Source organism: Xyrauchen texanus, chromosome 7 (assembly GCF_025860055.1).
Source record: "Xyrauchen texanus isolate HMW12.3.18 chromosome 7, RBS_HiC_50CHRs, whole genome shotgun sequence".
NCBI classification, from domain to species: domain Eukaryota; kingdom Metazoa; phylum Chordata; class Actinopteri; order Cypriniformes; family Catostomidae; genus Xyrauchen; species Xyrauchen texanus.
The window spans coordinates 16,940,933-16,957,628 of record NC_068282.1 but is presented as its reverse complement, the minus strand read 5'-3'; the positions used below and the strand labels follow the sequence as shown (position 1 = coordinate 16,957,628).

The 16,696-nt window shown below is 39.2% G+C and overlaps 1 protein-coding gene across 2 annotated transcripts in view; it reads right to left on the bottom strand.

The window, feature by feature from the left end:
- LOC127646424 (gamma-aminobutyric acid receptor subunit gamma-3-like) overlaps nucleotides 1-16,696 on the bottom strand; it is a 256,679-nt gene that overhangs the window by 30,172 nt on the left and 209,811 nt on the right. For both annotated transcript variants that reach the window (XM_052130068.1, XM_052130070.1), the window contains exon 5: nucleotides 8,914-8,996. In XM_052130068.1, the coding sequence (XP_051986028.1) occupies nucleotides 8,914-8,996 (83 nt within the window). The remainder of the gene's footprint in view (nucleotides 1-8,913; nucleotides 8,997-16,696) is intronic.

The window sequence follows — 16,696 nt, the reverse complement described above, 5'->3', positions numbered from 1 at the left end:
ACCAGACGATTCCCCTCCAGGAGATTATACTCGGCACAAAACAGGAATTCTCACAGGAATCACGTTCACATGGATAGAACAGAACACACACACAAAAAAACCCAGCCTTGCAAAAGACAAGGCAATGGAACAATAATTAATCTCAGATTCAAACATTCTTGTAACAAATCATATACATGTCCAAAATAACACATCAATCTAACTTCTTGACATTTATTAAACTCCTCAATGCTTATAAATCAATCGCTCACATTTTATGACACAATTTGCATTTTTTTTTTTTACTTTACATGTGGTAGCTTTGGCCCATGTTACTCAATTCAGCTCACGCATTGCACGCGGCCAGCTCAAACTCAACTTTTATCTTTTAATCATATCTTTTATATGAATCAGATTAATATCTGAATTTTCACTCACCAAAACAAAATAGAATCACTATTTCACAAAAGGAAGTTTATCACTTCACTCTTAAATCCGTTCCATCTATTCTCCTCCGATATCCGCCTCACTTCTTCTCTCTTTTCAACAACACTACTTCAGGCTGATGCATCCAAAATCCAACTTTCCAAGCGCTCTTAATATTTAATGCAAGGAGTTTCTGAAGAAATACTCCACGCTGCTGTTTCGTCTAATCTGTTCTCATCTCCGGTCTTTCTCATCTGCTGAAAAACAGCACCCGCGCAACCTGTGGGCAGGCCTCTAATGGCTGCTACTATTGGCTCACAGAAGTGTCAGTCACTACAGCACTATGTGTGATTGGATACATGTCTTTTCCATCTAGAACACTTTCTCCTTTAACCCTTTACTGGTAACTAATGTTATCTGGGTTACACTGCACTTTGGTAGTCCTGATCCCGACGTGCTGCAGGAAGTGCGCTCAGGGACCGAACTCGCACTAAGGGCCACGAAGGTCACAGCGCGGTCACTCGGGCAGGCGATGGCCACTCTTTTTGGTTCAGGAATTACATCTGTGGCTGAACCTGGTCGAGATGCGTAAAGCAGACAAAGCACTCTTCCACAACACACCTGTCTCCCAGTTCGGCCTTTTCGGCGACACCGTCGAGGACTTCACCCAGCAGTTCTCAGCGGTGAAAAAGCAGATGGAGGCCATATCTCACATCATGCTCCGTTGCACCTACAGCGCGTGCTGTGCTCCATCTGCCCGCCGAGGGCGTCCTCCTGCGATGCCCAAGAAATGTGCAGCTTCGCCTCAACCCGGGCCCAGCTCTCAGCCCCAGCATCGAGCGCCCCACAGGAGGCGCACGACCCCCCTCTCCCGAACCCCTTCGAGGACCCGGAATGCTCCCAAGCGTTCCTTAGATGGACGACCCAGGGACCAAGACGTTTGCTCAGGAGCTTGTAAGCAGACCACTCTGTCCCCCGGTGGAGGGCCGGGAGGAGAATCCTCAGTTATGCTTAGTTACTTTGCCGCAGCCCGAACCACATTCTTAATAAAAGCGCAATTCCCTTTGTCTCTGGGTCACCTGGCCCGCAAATGCCGTTCTCACGGCACTCTGCCGCCACACCTCAACAGTCCCGGCACATTGAATGCAGACCTCTCGCCTCCAGCCCCACGAATGTTGTCCCCCGGCCGGTCGGTTCTGACGAGTCTAGAGGACCCCTCCACAGGACCTCCTCCACAGTCACTATCCCTATTGGGCCACTCGGACTTGGATCTTGGATCTCGTACTCCTCCCTGGAAAATTCTCCTGAGGAAGGACCTTCTTTCTCAGGGACGGGGCATGCTCTGGCATCCGCACCCAGACCTCTGGAACCTCCAAGTCTGGCCCCTGGACGGAATGCGGAAGATCTAGCTGATCTAACACCTTCTGTCGTAGACCCGATCAACCAAGCCAGAGCTCCCTCTACCAGGCAACTTTACGCCCTGATGTGGCACTTGTTTGTAAATTGTGTTCTTCCCGGGCTGAAGACCCACAGAGGTGTGTGGTTAGGTCAGTGCTTTCATTCCTGCAGGAGAGGTTGGAGGGGAGGCTGTCCCCCTCCACCTTGAAGGTGTATGTAGCTGCTATCGCGGCCCAACACGACACAGTAGACGGCAAGTCTTTGGGTAAGCACGACTTAATTATCAGGTTCTTAATAGGCGCCCGGAGGTTAAATCCCTCCCGGCCAAGCCTGTTCTCCTCCTGGGATCTCTCAGTGGTCCACTCGGACCTTCAGAGACCCCCCTTCGAGCCGCTAGAATCAGTCGGATTCAGGGCCCTCTCCTTGAAGACGGCCCTCCTGATCGCGCTCGCCTCCATCAAAAGGGATGGGACCTGCAACCGTTCTCTGTCAGCGACACCTGCCTGGAGTTCGGTCCGGCAGACACTCATGTGATCCTAAGGCCGCGACCGGGCTATGTGCCCAAGGTTCCTACCACTCCCTTCAGGGACCAGGAGGAGGCAGGCCCAGCCCCTTAATTGCTGTGTCCGGTACGTGCTTTGTGCATCTACTTGGACCGCACGCAGAGGTTTAGACGTTCTGAGCAGCTCTTTGTCTGTTTGGTGGACAGCGGAAAGGGAACGCTGTCTCCAAACAGAGACTTTCCCTAGTAGTAGTGGACGCCATTACGTTGGCCTATCACACCCAGGCCGTGCCCCCCACCTCCCCCTTACGGGTCCAAGCACACTCAACAAGAAGTGTTGCGTACTCATGGGCACTGGCCAGGGGCACCTCCCTAGCAGACATATGCAGAGCAGTGGGTTGGGCAACACCCAACCTTTGCGAGATTTTACAATCCTATGTTTCGTTCCATGTTTTCTCAGGTCCGAGCCGCTAGAACTCGGTGCAAACTGACAAACTGACCGGGTGGACCGCTTGCACCTAGCTCCCTTTCCCTCCGCTGAGGTAATACCGTGCGCTTTTACCCCAAGAGATCCCATGAACTCCGCTCCCTGGAAAGGCATGGCTGGCGAGGCTTGCTTCCATGCTTGGAACGTCGCCTTGTTCCCCCTATCGGGGTGTAAAGAACCAGAAGATTTTGTTGATTTTATAGGGCATTGGGTAAGGGTATGTGCAGCCACTCTCCGTCGTTTGGGCACGCAAGCTACCTGCCCGCACCTGTGTCAGTGGTGCACGTACCCGGTTCAGCGTATGGCGTGATTTAAATTGGACCCCTAGTTTTGCTTCTTCGACACAACATCAAAGTGAGCGACAGACAGGGAACTTCTAGGTTACGGATGTAACCTCTATTCCCTGATGGAGGGAACGAGACATTGTGTCCCCCCGGCCACATTGCTGAACCGTCAGAAAAATCCTGAATGAAACAGATGCATTTCCCTCCCTTTTTACCTGTATGACCGGGGGCGGGACATGCAAATTCTGTCTGCAAATTTCTCATTGGCCTAGACGTTTTCCACATAAATTCGTCATAAACTTTTATCTGATCTTAAAATAAATCCCAATAATAGACAAACACAGTCTGTTTAAACAGATAACATACAAACACTTGTATATTTCCATGTAGTTATTCAACACATTGATAAGGTGATATTAGTAGCAAAATGATTGATCTTAATGGAAATGATGCCACAAACAGGTACATTCATAATTTGCTTAAAAATGGACATAATTAATTTCACACAACAAATATTTATATGGATTGTGATTATTTCACTTAGATTTAGATTATAATTTTTCTTAAAAGAAAAATTATTAGATTGCCATGTAATTACGACTAAAGGAATATTCCGGTTTTAATAGACATTTAGCTCAATTGACCGCATTTGTGGCATAATGTTGATTACCACAAAACATTATTTCAACTCATCCCAACTTGTCTTAAACAACTCATACTTAAATGAGCAATATTTATCATTGACATCGAGCTTTTAAAATGGGTACTGCAGTCCAAATTCAAAATTTTGGAGAGCGTTGTCTCCCCCGCCCCCTCCTCCCCAGGCTCGAAGCTCACACGTGTTGCCAGTTTGTGAACATGCAACAGGAACGAGCAAACTGACAATGGCAAGCATCGAGGCTTACACTGTAAGTTGATCAGCTAATGTATACATTTGCAATGTTTTTATTGTTTGCCAATTATAAACCAGCTCATGTGGATTTTTATAACTCTGTCATTGTTAGCTTGATGTATTGCTGGCTTCCATGGCTGCAGTGCACGGTGTTTGCCTGCTAACTTGTTTCAAATCTGGCAATCCTAGGTATCAAAATATTATTGGATCCCACAGGCCAAAACATAAACAGAAATTAAGGCCCGGAACAGACATTTCAAAGTAGCATTGGCTCTAGCATTGTTTTTGGAGAAGCCAGTATTTCAACTTAGCATGTTTCCTAAATCTCTAATGGCGTATTATGATAATTGTATCCTTTAGTACGGTAAATATATTACATATTGCACCTTTAAAAGTGTATTATTTGAGTTGCAAAGTTATTACAGGGTTTATGGCTTTATGTCATTATGCCAACAAAGTTTAAAATTGGATGTAACTTTACTCTAAAAGGATAATAAGTGATTTTAACACAAAATCATGTAAACATGCATTGTTTAGGGCAGGGTATTGATACAGATTTTCCGAATCGATTAGATTCACAAGCTCTCAATTAGATTGCGATTTCAATGCAATGAACTGGCAAGCAGAAGGTTGTCGGTTCGATCCCCACAGCCACCACCATTGTTTCCTTGAGCAAGGCACTTAACTCCAGGTTGCTCTGGGAGGATTGTCCCTTTAATAAGGGCACTGTAAGTCACTTTGGATAAAAGCGTTTGCCAAATGCATAAATGTAAATGTAAATATTGGTATATTTCATTAAAATTTGTCCCTTTTGCTTATATATGAAGAAATTCTCTCCAATCTATTTCTGTTAGTTATACAGGGGACCTTCTAACTAGGTACATTACAAAAATATAAATTTGACTAATAATTTATCAGTTTTTCATTATTTTGGCTTTTTAAAAATAAACAAATCCATGTATTCAATAAATAAGATATTATATTTCATATAATAATTTCTGTTACATGTTAATTATTTAATTGCACAATCTGTACTATTTTCAAGTATTAACATTGATTTGTTGGACAAGTGCTAAACCAGTACTGTCAAAAACTGCATTCCTGTAAAGAGTGTCTCTAGGTGAGCGCATGTTAATGAGAGAGGTCTCCAATGGCCTTATCTTATCTGTGCCATGTATGATTAGAATTAAATATATATTTTATGTTTTTTATCAACAACTGACTGTAGAAAACAGAAATGTTATTAAAAGACACATTATTCGATGGGTTGTGTCAAACTTGTCTTAACACACATTAAAAAGAACAACTTTTACTCTTAACATTTAGTGAAAGGATCTCGCTGCCACTATACCACGTAGAGTTACTGGTGAGTTAAATGTAAACATTCACCAGCATGTTGCCAAATATATACATTTAATTAGCACAGTGCGAAATTAGGTAGCATATGCAAGTGATTTATTCTCATTGTAGTGTTGTTATGGTTGCGCCAGGACTTTTGTTGCACGTAGAGCAAAAAAATCTATTTGGGATTTAAGAATCGATAACAAGATCGTTCAAATGAAGATTGCGATGCATCATAAAGTTAATATTTTGACCCACCCCTAATATTGTTTGTGTCTTGTGGCTATATTTTTGACAGTGAGTATTTTAACATTTACAAATGGGTCCCATTCGCTTCCATTGCAAGTTTTTTTATTTTTATTTTTATAAAAGGATGGAAACGTCTAAATTGATTAGAAATCAACATTATACCACAAATGCTGTTGATTGAGCCAAACTTCTATTGAACCTGGGATATTCCTTAAAAACAATAAATTACATGTATCCATACAGATGCAATATAAAGTGTAAACATTTACTAAAAGACATCAATCAACTAAAAAAGACCAATGTGAACTGGAACCAAGCTTGTTTGTACACCTTAGGGAAACGATACCAAAATAAATAAAAAGCAAGGAAATAAATGCAGTTCAATCAAAAGAGAAATATCTGGAAAGACATGAAGGATGTCATATATGCCAAAACACAACAACAATTCCTGAACAAGGGGAGAGCCTGTGACATCTTTTATGAGCTACTTACAATGCTGTTCTATCGTTTTTACATTGGCAGTTTTACTCCAATTGAAACTCAATGAGCGACCATGACATGCGATTCCCACAGTGATCTTTATTCATACCTACAGCAAGCAATTCCCACAGTAATCTGAGAGTTGCATGACAGGGGTCGACCTCAGCGCGTCCTGCTGGATATTTTCGTCATTACAGCGGAAAAAACTTAAAATACTCCGTCATTTTGGGGCATACAGATAAGTGTAAGACATCTTTAGAGACTATAAAGGGTCTACTTTTCTTTGTGTACACTCACAATAACAACAAAACCTTGTGCTTTTGTAAAATAAAGAAAATAAAAAGGGTGAGCTTTTAGCAGTCTCCGTGTTCACAAGCATATTTCTGAAACATGTCACAAAAATGAACTGAAACTCTGTGAATACTTATCACACAAACATGAAACATATGTCTAAAGAAAGCTTAAGATTTCTACTTTTAAATAAAACAATTCAAATTTAAAACAAATATTATCCTGCAATGTAATCTATATGAAACAAAGCTATGTAGTTTTAGTGTCGCTTCTTCGACACAACGTCTCGTTCCCACCATCAGTGAACGGAAGTTACATCCGTAACCTAGACGTTTTGTTTTGTTGTGTTAATAAGTAGGCCAATGTGAATGTGATTTGTACAAAATAGCAATAAAGTTATTCACTGTTTTAAGTGTGTTTTGGAAGTGTAGCCAAAATAAAGAACATGGCATAAATAGCATATTTCAGGAATTACCGTCATTGTTATCACGTCTGCTCTAATAAGACCCACTTGTAACACCACTGGTATTGGTAGATTTAAAATTTTCATGAATCACTCAAACTCTGATCGCAAATGACTGTTTTTAATTTCCAAAGTGCAACCGCTAATGCAAAAAATGTTCTTACATGAACAAGATCACCATTGAAGTTCTAACGGGATGAATGGTCCCCTGTCTTACTGAACAGATTAACTTGGTCAATTTAAATCGGTTGTTAATAAGTTTGAATATTTTATATGCCATATTTACTGTACGTGGACTAATAATTAAATTTATTATATACCATAGATATACCATCCATCCATCCATCCATCGTCAACCGCTTATCCTGTGTACAGGGTCGCGGACCATAGATATACATTTAAAATAATTTTATTTGCCTTACATTAACAAACATTATTACAATCTAAAATAATTGTAATGCATTTAAAAGAAACTGGAGCACCACTGATTAATAATCGCGATTACAATATCAAGGGCAGTAATCGACAATTATGATTTGTGCTAAAATCGTGCACCCCTACTATAAATGAATACATGAGAATCAAATGTCAATACTGCGATACATTAACATAGACATTTCAAGAAGTGGAAAGTGTATATGATGTCGTATATACGATTCGAGACCACACCCATCCGATTTGAATTAACAACGTGCACATTTTCATTATAAGGTTTACACTTTTGAAATATTGGCTGCACAGATTAATTCATTCTTTGTAATTTTGTATATGTTTATTTAAACTATCAACTTTATATCCTTGTGCCTCTTAATATGAATATTTTGTATATTTTTCTGATGAATCCATTAATTGTTTTGAAGTCATTATTCGTGCCTTTCCGAATAAGGTATTCGGCTTTGGGCACATCACTAGAAAGAGCCCTTTGAACATGCAGAATAATTACAAGGCTGTCCTGTTAGTATACATGTTCAATGGAAGGAAATTAAGATTTAGAGTTACAGCAAAACACCTCACTAGCATTTTCACATAGTAAAGTGGTGGACACTTAATCTGGTATTAGACCTAAATCATAAAGCATGATATCCTAATTAGCAGTGACACATTACCTACAACTATGCCATTTCTGACAGCAGTGGACTTGCATGTCAGTGACATCATTAAGAAAACAAGACAAACCATAAAATCCAATAAAAAGCTAAATATAAATTGTATTGTCTTTCTGAATAAAAGGGGTCATGTTTTACACATTTTCATAATAGAATTTTATGTTTCTGCATCATATAAATTTGTTTTTATGAGCACTGTCCACTCTCTCTCACCCTTAAAATTAAAAAGGCTGTTGCTTTTTCTGCTGTGTCTTTAAGAATCGTATGAAACAACCTTTTGCATGTGAAATTAGTGACTGTGCTTTGCTGTGATTAAACAAGCTGTGGGTTAGCTGTTGAGTCTAAAACTATATATGTTGTGCTTCTCCTTCAACAACACCTTCTTTGTAAAGTCTGCATTGTGTCATTACATTGTGACAAATTCACAGAGCAATACCCATGTAAATGTGCCCTATTTAAACAGACTAAATCAGACTGAAATGATCAGTAACCCTTTTAAACAGTATATGCATAGCGGCTTAGTAGATAAGTTGCAACAGCTCGACTGATAGGGATATTTTGAGTTATGAAAGTTACAATATGTTTTCATAGCAATTTTATAAAAGTCCATTAAAACCCATGGCTATTGGTATAGTGTATATATGCCTTTTCAGAATGTTTCTCTATTGTTTCTGAATATATGAGAACATTTCAAAGACATTCTAGGGAATATTGTTCTTCCAAAGTGAATGTTTATGGCATACATTTCAACCTGGTGAGAAAAGCTTTGACCATTCAAAATGATATGAGTTTCCTAAGCAACACTGCAAAGATATGCCTTAAACAAAACATTTCCTTGTGCAGGTAGTTATTGCTGTACTTGACTGCTTAGGGAAGTGAATATATGTACAGCTGAACATGACATCCAAAACAAACACAACTAAAGGAGGACAGAAATTAATGTCTCAAAGTGAATTCATGTCTCAAAGAGTAAGATGTTGTGAATCAATGGAGACAAAATGAAGAGACTACTCACAGCTGGAGAAGATGAGGGGGCAGGAGTGCTCATCCATAGGAAAGTTATGAAGTTGGAGCTGGCACTCTGCATTTATGGTCAATCTGCGAACAGAGGAATGCAACATAGAATTAAAATGCAATCTTCAACAAAGGCTCAAGACACCTCTTTCAGGAATACTTGAATTAATTCCCTAATCAAATACCTCAAACATGTTGACCTCTCGCATTTCCATCTACAGAACTGCTCACTGGATTTTATATCTTTTTTTTTTTTTTGGCACCATTCAGAGTAAACTCTTTTTTTTCCCCATTCTGATGGTTGATATGACCATTAACTGAAGCTCCTGCCCATATTTGCCTGATTTTATGCAATGCACTGCTGCCATATGATTGGCTGATTGGAAAATTGCATGAATAATTAAGTGTACAGGTGTTCCTAATAAAGTTCTCAGTGAGTGTTCTAAAGCAGGACAGAATAAAAAAATAAGAGACATGGCCAGAAGGAATATGGATTAATTTTGCCTATGCTATTTTGGCATACAACGAAGGAGTGGATTTCTTTACTAAAATGTTAGTCAAGCAGTAATGTCCGATTTTTATATAATTCCTGACATATTTCACTTTGTATTTTGTCACGAAGACACATAGACATTAAGCAGGTACAAAGATTGTTTTACTTTCTTTTAATTTCTCAGTGACAGCACAGTGATGCTCAGGTGAATTTACTGATGGGTGAAGCATCTGTTTAACACATTAGTGTAGGATTTTAAGTTGTAATTACAGTATCCCAGAGGAAGTATATAATGAACCACATCTGTGGTGACTGCATGCTTATTAACCATATAGCATGAATACGGATGACACTGTTAATAAGATGCAGAAATATTGTCTAAACTCTCATGAAATCTATAATCTATGGAGCTCTTCTGATCCCTTTATTAAGAGGAGACCAGGGCAATTTGTCACAAGGGCTATATCTCAGATACACAGTTTTTGCCAAATTACACAAATACTTTTTTTTTATTCTTTTGTTTTAACATTTTTAATCATGGTGACAGCTTACACCATATAGGTCAATGTGTGTTAATTGAACTTTTCTATATTTTCCTGGTCAATAACAGTGGAAATGTTTAATAGTTTTTTTGTTCACAAGCCTTGGGTATGTGCCTCTAGCCCTCTACAGAAGTGGATTTAATAAAATAAACCCAATATAAAAAATATTCACTGGGGAAAAGATGTGACACCTAGCCCCGGTTTTACATACATGGTCTTCTCCATCTCGTTATTGTTTCATAGATTGAGACAATGAAAGTGCCTGTTCCTTATTCTGAGTCTGTAAGCAGTAATCTGATGAATAAACAAAGTAGATTACATATAAATTCCATCTCCTGCTTGAAAAATTGGTGGATTGTTCCAAGAGCATTCAAAATTAATAGAATAGTAGATCAACAGTTCTCAGTTGGCTGTATAAACACAATCCATGAAACATAGTGTCAGTGGATAATTGGCTTACTGTACCAACCTTAGCCTTTGCAAATAAATAACAAAGAAGCCATCATGGTAAATGTTGCTGAATTGGTAAACAAATGGCACGACAGCACATATTAAGCATTATGGAGAGGTGTGTCAAATCGAATTAACCTCATTTCTGAGCTTATACCTGGATCTGTGCCACATAGCTTCGCATGTTTCAGCTCAGCAAGCTTACAGCCCACACAAATTCCACCATTGTTTACCTCAGAGCTCAAATGAGTGCAATTAAAATGGAGATTGACATTTCATAGTCCCCACTAGCCCTCTCTGTTTTCACTCCTAAATACCACTGCTGCATGTATGCTGTGTCACTAAATATCGATCATGAATAGAGCTCCATATGGGACCATCTAGTTAGCCTTTGTTCCAGATTGGCTTAATCTACAACATTTAGCCCTTAGCATCAACCCTGTTTCTCCTGTTGCCAAGGAAATATTTCACAGAGTGTTGGAGACGGCATGATGTAGTCTCACAAATGTAGGCCTGTGAAATTTCCTCTGGCAATAATAGATGCTCTGTATAGCCCTGCTCTTCAAGCAGAGGAGGGAATCCTGAATAGGCCATTGCACAGAAAGGCCTGTTCCGACAGAAATACTTTAATCAAGTAGCAAACTTCCCAAAATACTACTCCTGTGCCCACGGAGTGAGGTTTTTTCCTTGTTTATCTGTTTTTTGTTTAAACTCCCTTCATCATTTGCTGTCTTATAAAACTCAAAAGTGTATTTAGCATAAATCTGGAAAGCTCTAAAATATTTATTTATTAAAGTGTTCAGGCCTAAGGCAACTGCAAACCATCAAAGAGTCAGATATAGACTAATTAACAAAACTTTTGTGTGCGGTACTGCGGCACATACATTTTCTATTCACCAATCACCTGTAATCCAGATGCTAATTGCGCTCAGCTAAATTGAAAATAAAATAAAATAAAGTTTGTGTTAAAATGTGTAGATGACATGAAATTTCAAACAGTGACAGTTCATATTATTTCACATGCAAGTTTGACATTAAAGGATAATACATCTGTACTTTTTAAAATTAATTTGTCACACCACGTTTTTTAAAAGGCTTAAATGTGATAAAACCTACACTTCCACATGTATATGTGTGTGTATGAATATGGTGGCACCCCTTCCCCTACCCGATTTAACACTCACTTTATAACACGATAACTGAATGACATGAGAGGATGGTCAGATGGTCGTACAGAGATATATTTAATGACTTTGCATTGAATCTTGGAGTTTCATAATGTATATCAGTATGCCCACAGCTTGAAGGCAGGATCATAAGGATTTATGAATTAAGTACTCTTGTTTTAAAATCTCCCCCCTCTGCTTTCAATTATTATGACATCCCCTGAACCCTTTAAAATACTAATGACAACTTTTGGCAACTCTATAACCTGTAAATCCAATGCTAGCTAATTACACTTTGACATCAACACCACAGATATCTATATAGAAAACACACCCTTCCTTTTTTGCCTGGGTGTTTGTTCTTCTTCTAGAACTATAGAGCTGTTCACTCATGACGTCTATTTGCAGGCCACCCCGGAAGGTTGATTTGCAGTGGGTTCCATCAGGAATATCTGATGGATTTTTAGAGTAGTGGATTGGATTCATGAGTAAAATAATAACTAGGTGGTGGCAGTTAGTTTTTCGTCAAGCATGTATGTGAGGTCATGTGCTTGACGAATGACTTGTAATTAATGGAACAACCATTGTAGTCCTTGTGTTGACTTTTTTTAGCAAGAAACATTTTTGGTTTCAAATTCACATTTTTGTTGTAGAGCAAAATGGGGAAGTCTCTTCAAATAATGTTGATCCAACTTGGTCTCACAGAAATCTATAACCTCATTTATGCAAAATTATAATTACCTGGCTCAGTGTATGTATCGTGGCAGTTAGTCCTTGTGTTGACTTTTTTTAGCAAGAAACATTTTTGGTTTCAAATTCACATTTTTGTTGTAGAGCAAAATGGGGAAGTCTCTTCAAATAATGTTGATCCAACCTGGTCTCACAGAAATCTATAACCTCATTTATGCAAAATTATAATTACCTGGCTCAGTGTATGTATCGCGGCAGTTCTACCAGGAGAAATATACACTAGAGTTGTGACAACAGCATCTTTTTCACTTTCACACAAATAATGAGAAAAACAGTAGATAATCAGTTCATAAACACTTACTTTTCAACCTGTTCCTCACACAAAGCCATCTAATGACTTGAAAAACACTTTTACTATAGCACATGACTTGTAAGGCAATAGATTTTAAGGTTTGCATAATTTAAGTGTCATAGAAGAATCACAAAATAAAATGGTTGCTTTAGCAACTGCGTTTTTCATGTCACATTAGCTTTTTATGACACTATCAATTAGGTTTAGGTTTAACCTTTAAACCTCATCCTTCATTCCATATAAATATTTCATTCTGTCAAGACTTTAATTTAGTACTGCACTTAAAGCGCATAACAAAAAAGTGAGTGCAACAAAAATACATATTCCAAAACATGTATTTACTTTACCCAAATACACTTTGATAAACCTATAAAAATGATTTTATATTATTATTATTTTAGAGCGGTCAGGATGGATTACGCAGGAAATTGCATACATAAGTAATTCGCCTGTGCGTGTTGATGTCATATCCATACACAGAGAAAATAAGATCTGACTACTGTAGCACGTGTGTGGGAGTACCTGAAGCTGAAAGTTTTGTTGTCACAACGAACAAGAAAAATTTACCATGGATCGTTCAATATGGCAACCCTCCAGGAAATCACTTTTTAAAAACAAAGAAACCCCAAACAGAGCAGAGACTACAAGCAAGAAGGGAAAGCGACAGAGTTCATAATACACCCGAATCAACATCAGCTTGGCTTTTCAGATGTGTACAACTCCGTGATCTGAAAGGATTTAAAAGTGACCCAGAGATGGCTTTTTTCTTATTCAACAGGTAAGATATTTTATTGATATGGTTTATGTATAGTACACACACACACACACACACACACACACACATGTGCCCATGCCTGCCACAGTTAGCGAGCCAGTGCCCATGCCTGCCATGGTTAGCGAGCCAGTGCCCATGCCTGCCACTGTTGGTGAGCCAGTGCCCATGCCTGCCACTGTTGGTGAGCCAGTGCCCATGCCTGCAACGGTTAGCAAGCCAGTGCCAATGCCTGCCACGGTTAGCGAGCCAGTGCCTGTAGCCTCGACCGTACCCATAACCATGCTCCCTGCTGGCCGAAGGAGTAAGAAAAGGAAGAGGAAACATTCTCCCCAGTCTTTACTTAAGCTCATGACCACAGAGGTCATTCCCCAGTCTCTGCCAGTGCTTGCGACCACAGAGGCTGTTCCCCATTTTCTGCCAGTGCTCACGACCACGGAGGTCGTTCCCCAGTCTCTGCCAGTGCTCACAACCACGGAGGTCATCCCCTGGCTCTGCCAGTGCCCATGACCACGGAGGTCATTCCCCAGTCTCTGCCAGTGCTCACGACCACGGCTCTCACACATGAGCCTTCCACGGCTCTCAGCCTCAAGCCTCTCGGCTCCACCCCTCGAGCAGCTCTTCTGCTGCGTTTCACTAACATCATCCGTCTTGGGGCGCCAGGAGTCACCCTTTAAAAGGGGGTAATGTCACAGTTTGTCTCCACTGTGTTCAAGGACTCTTATTTTAAAGTTTCCTCAGCACTACGTTTCCCAGAATCCACTGCCCTAATCACTTCATCTGTTCATTGTCATCCCCACCTGTATTCCATTTCCTCATTAGTTTCCATGTGTTTATATACCCTCTAGTTTTCAGTATTCGTCAGTCCTTGAAAAGTAATGTTTGAAGTGTTGTGCTAAGCTTTGCTGTATTGTGATGTTTGAAGTGTTACGTTATGCTAGTTTAGATTTAGTGTTTGTTCCAGCATTTTGTTCCACTCCAGTTTATGTTATTAAAGAATGTAAAGATTCTACTCCTGCGCCTCCTTGCTCTTCCACTCCAAGACACCAAACATTACACTTGGCTTGCCAAGGACATGCAAGTATTGAAATGATGTTGACCACTGGTTGGTAACCATGGCAATCTATAAATTAGTTACTAACATGGTCTATTTGGCCTGAATATCCTGCAGTTGTAAAAACTTTAATCAGACTAGTAATCATTTTGTCTAATGTTAACGAACGTTGTGGAATTTTGTAAAGTAATTTATTTCAAAACATCAATGTTTCCAAAAAGTCAAGACAACAGCATAAGATTTGGCACTTACCTGCTCAGATAACATGTTTTCAGATATCTGTCTTTCCCTTTTCTTTTGTTATGTATTTTTTTAATTCGCTCTCATAATTCTCATAAGAGGGCCAAAAGTTGCATAGTGTTGCTTTAAGAAAACAGCATTTTTCATGTCATGTAAACACGAATGCAGTGTCCCATGCTCTGTTTACGGGATTAAAGGCTGTTAAGAAAAAGCGCTTCTACACACATGATTTCTGTTGGAGTACATGGCTTGTGTCCATGTTAACATGTGTCCATGTTAAAGCATAAGTACTTATATTTTTCTTAATTTGTTTGAAGAGCGCACATGTGCATATGTGGTTAAGTGCATCGGGGGAACCCTGAAGTCTGATGTAGAGGGAAACCCCACTATTGCAGCACAGTGCCTCTATCACATTACACAGTGCACTCTGCTTTCATGTCTTCAGCAGCTTTCTCGCATTTAAGAGCATTATTGTGTACGTGTAAATAAGCTTTTTTTATTTGATGTACATTTTAACTTCACAGAAGTTATAACTCCACCCCTTGCGTAACGTCATTAACGATAGCTCTGTATTATTGAACATGGATTGAACAATGAATGTGCAACAAAGTTGCTACGGTTTTGGGAAACAGTCTTGACTAGCTAGTTTATTTCTTCAGCTCTGCATTGTACTATGGTGGATAAGCAGTGAGTTACATCATCATATGGGAAATGCACTGGTGTAGGAGAACAATTAACTCACACAGAGGACATTTCACTTTGGAACTGCCATGATACTTGTAATGAACAACATAATATAATTTGATCACAAAAATAATGTCACAAATATGTCGCCACAGTCACATAATTTTCTTGAGATCACGATTTATCACATACTTTATTTTTATAAAATACAGAAAACAGCTATTCTAAGGGAACACATGGCAAAATGTTCATTATCTTCTTGGTTTTAGGACTACAAACTGAACATCTCTATAGTAGTTTGTTCTTAAAATAACTTTTAGTTGAAGCTGCCATTCGAATCAAAATCATTTTATTTTTTCAAAACTCGAGACTTCAAAGATAAGAGCTTGCTCTGCAGTTCATTCCCAGTGTGATATACCCCATAAAAGATTAACTAGATGGACTCTGTTGGTGCTGTTCCTGCCCATTCAGGCTATCCATTGGTTTGTTTACAGCCCCATTTGCAGAGGACTGATAAATAATATAAGACACATCGTGTTTCTGCAGCTTGCTGGTCTAATTGTGACCAAACCATGGCTAGATTCTTATCAAATAGATCTGTCACAAATACCAAGCACTGGACCAAACTGGGTCAGAAGGATATGATTGAATGTCCTCACCTCTCAACATCAAAGACACTCGAGACACACCAGACCAGAAAGGCTGTATTGCAGTGGAACTCTGAGGACAGGCTAATGTCACTGTTATACACAGTTATGGAAAATATAATTATTTGTCTTTAATCATATCAAATCCATCAAGTTTTATAAGCATTACCGCTCAGAGCAGAACACTGTTTTGCTGTCTCAAAGGATACACTTTGATATAATACTTTGACAGTGACTGGTGACTTTTTAATAAAATAAAATAAAATATTTCTGCTGTATTTGGCATTATGGTGGTGCTTCTGAAATGAACTAAAAGGCCTGAAAATATTGTTTGAATTCGGCAATACAAATTCCTTTTGTTTGACTTGTAATCATGCATTGGTGAACTTTTGTTTTTCAAAGAAGACATTGACAATCAGTCAACTCTAGCTGATTTGACGGTTTACATTTTTTAATGAACAGTTTCATGTTTTAGTGTCCTCGAAGGGTTTCTTGGCCTTTCAAATGTCAATGAAAACAATTTTGTACATTTCAGTGCTAAAGTCATTTATGAATTCATTTTGAATTTGGTACTCTATAAAACCTGATAAATGAAATATTATTTCTAGAAAGGTAGAAAGGCTGAATCATTTGGTACACTCCATTCCACAAGTTAAACAAAATAAACCAAAAATGAATGAACGCAACATACACA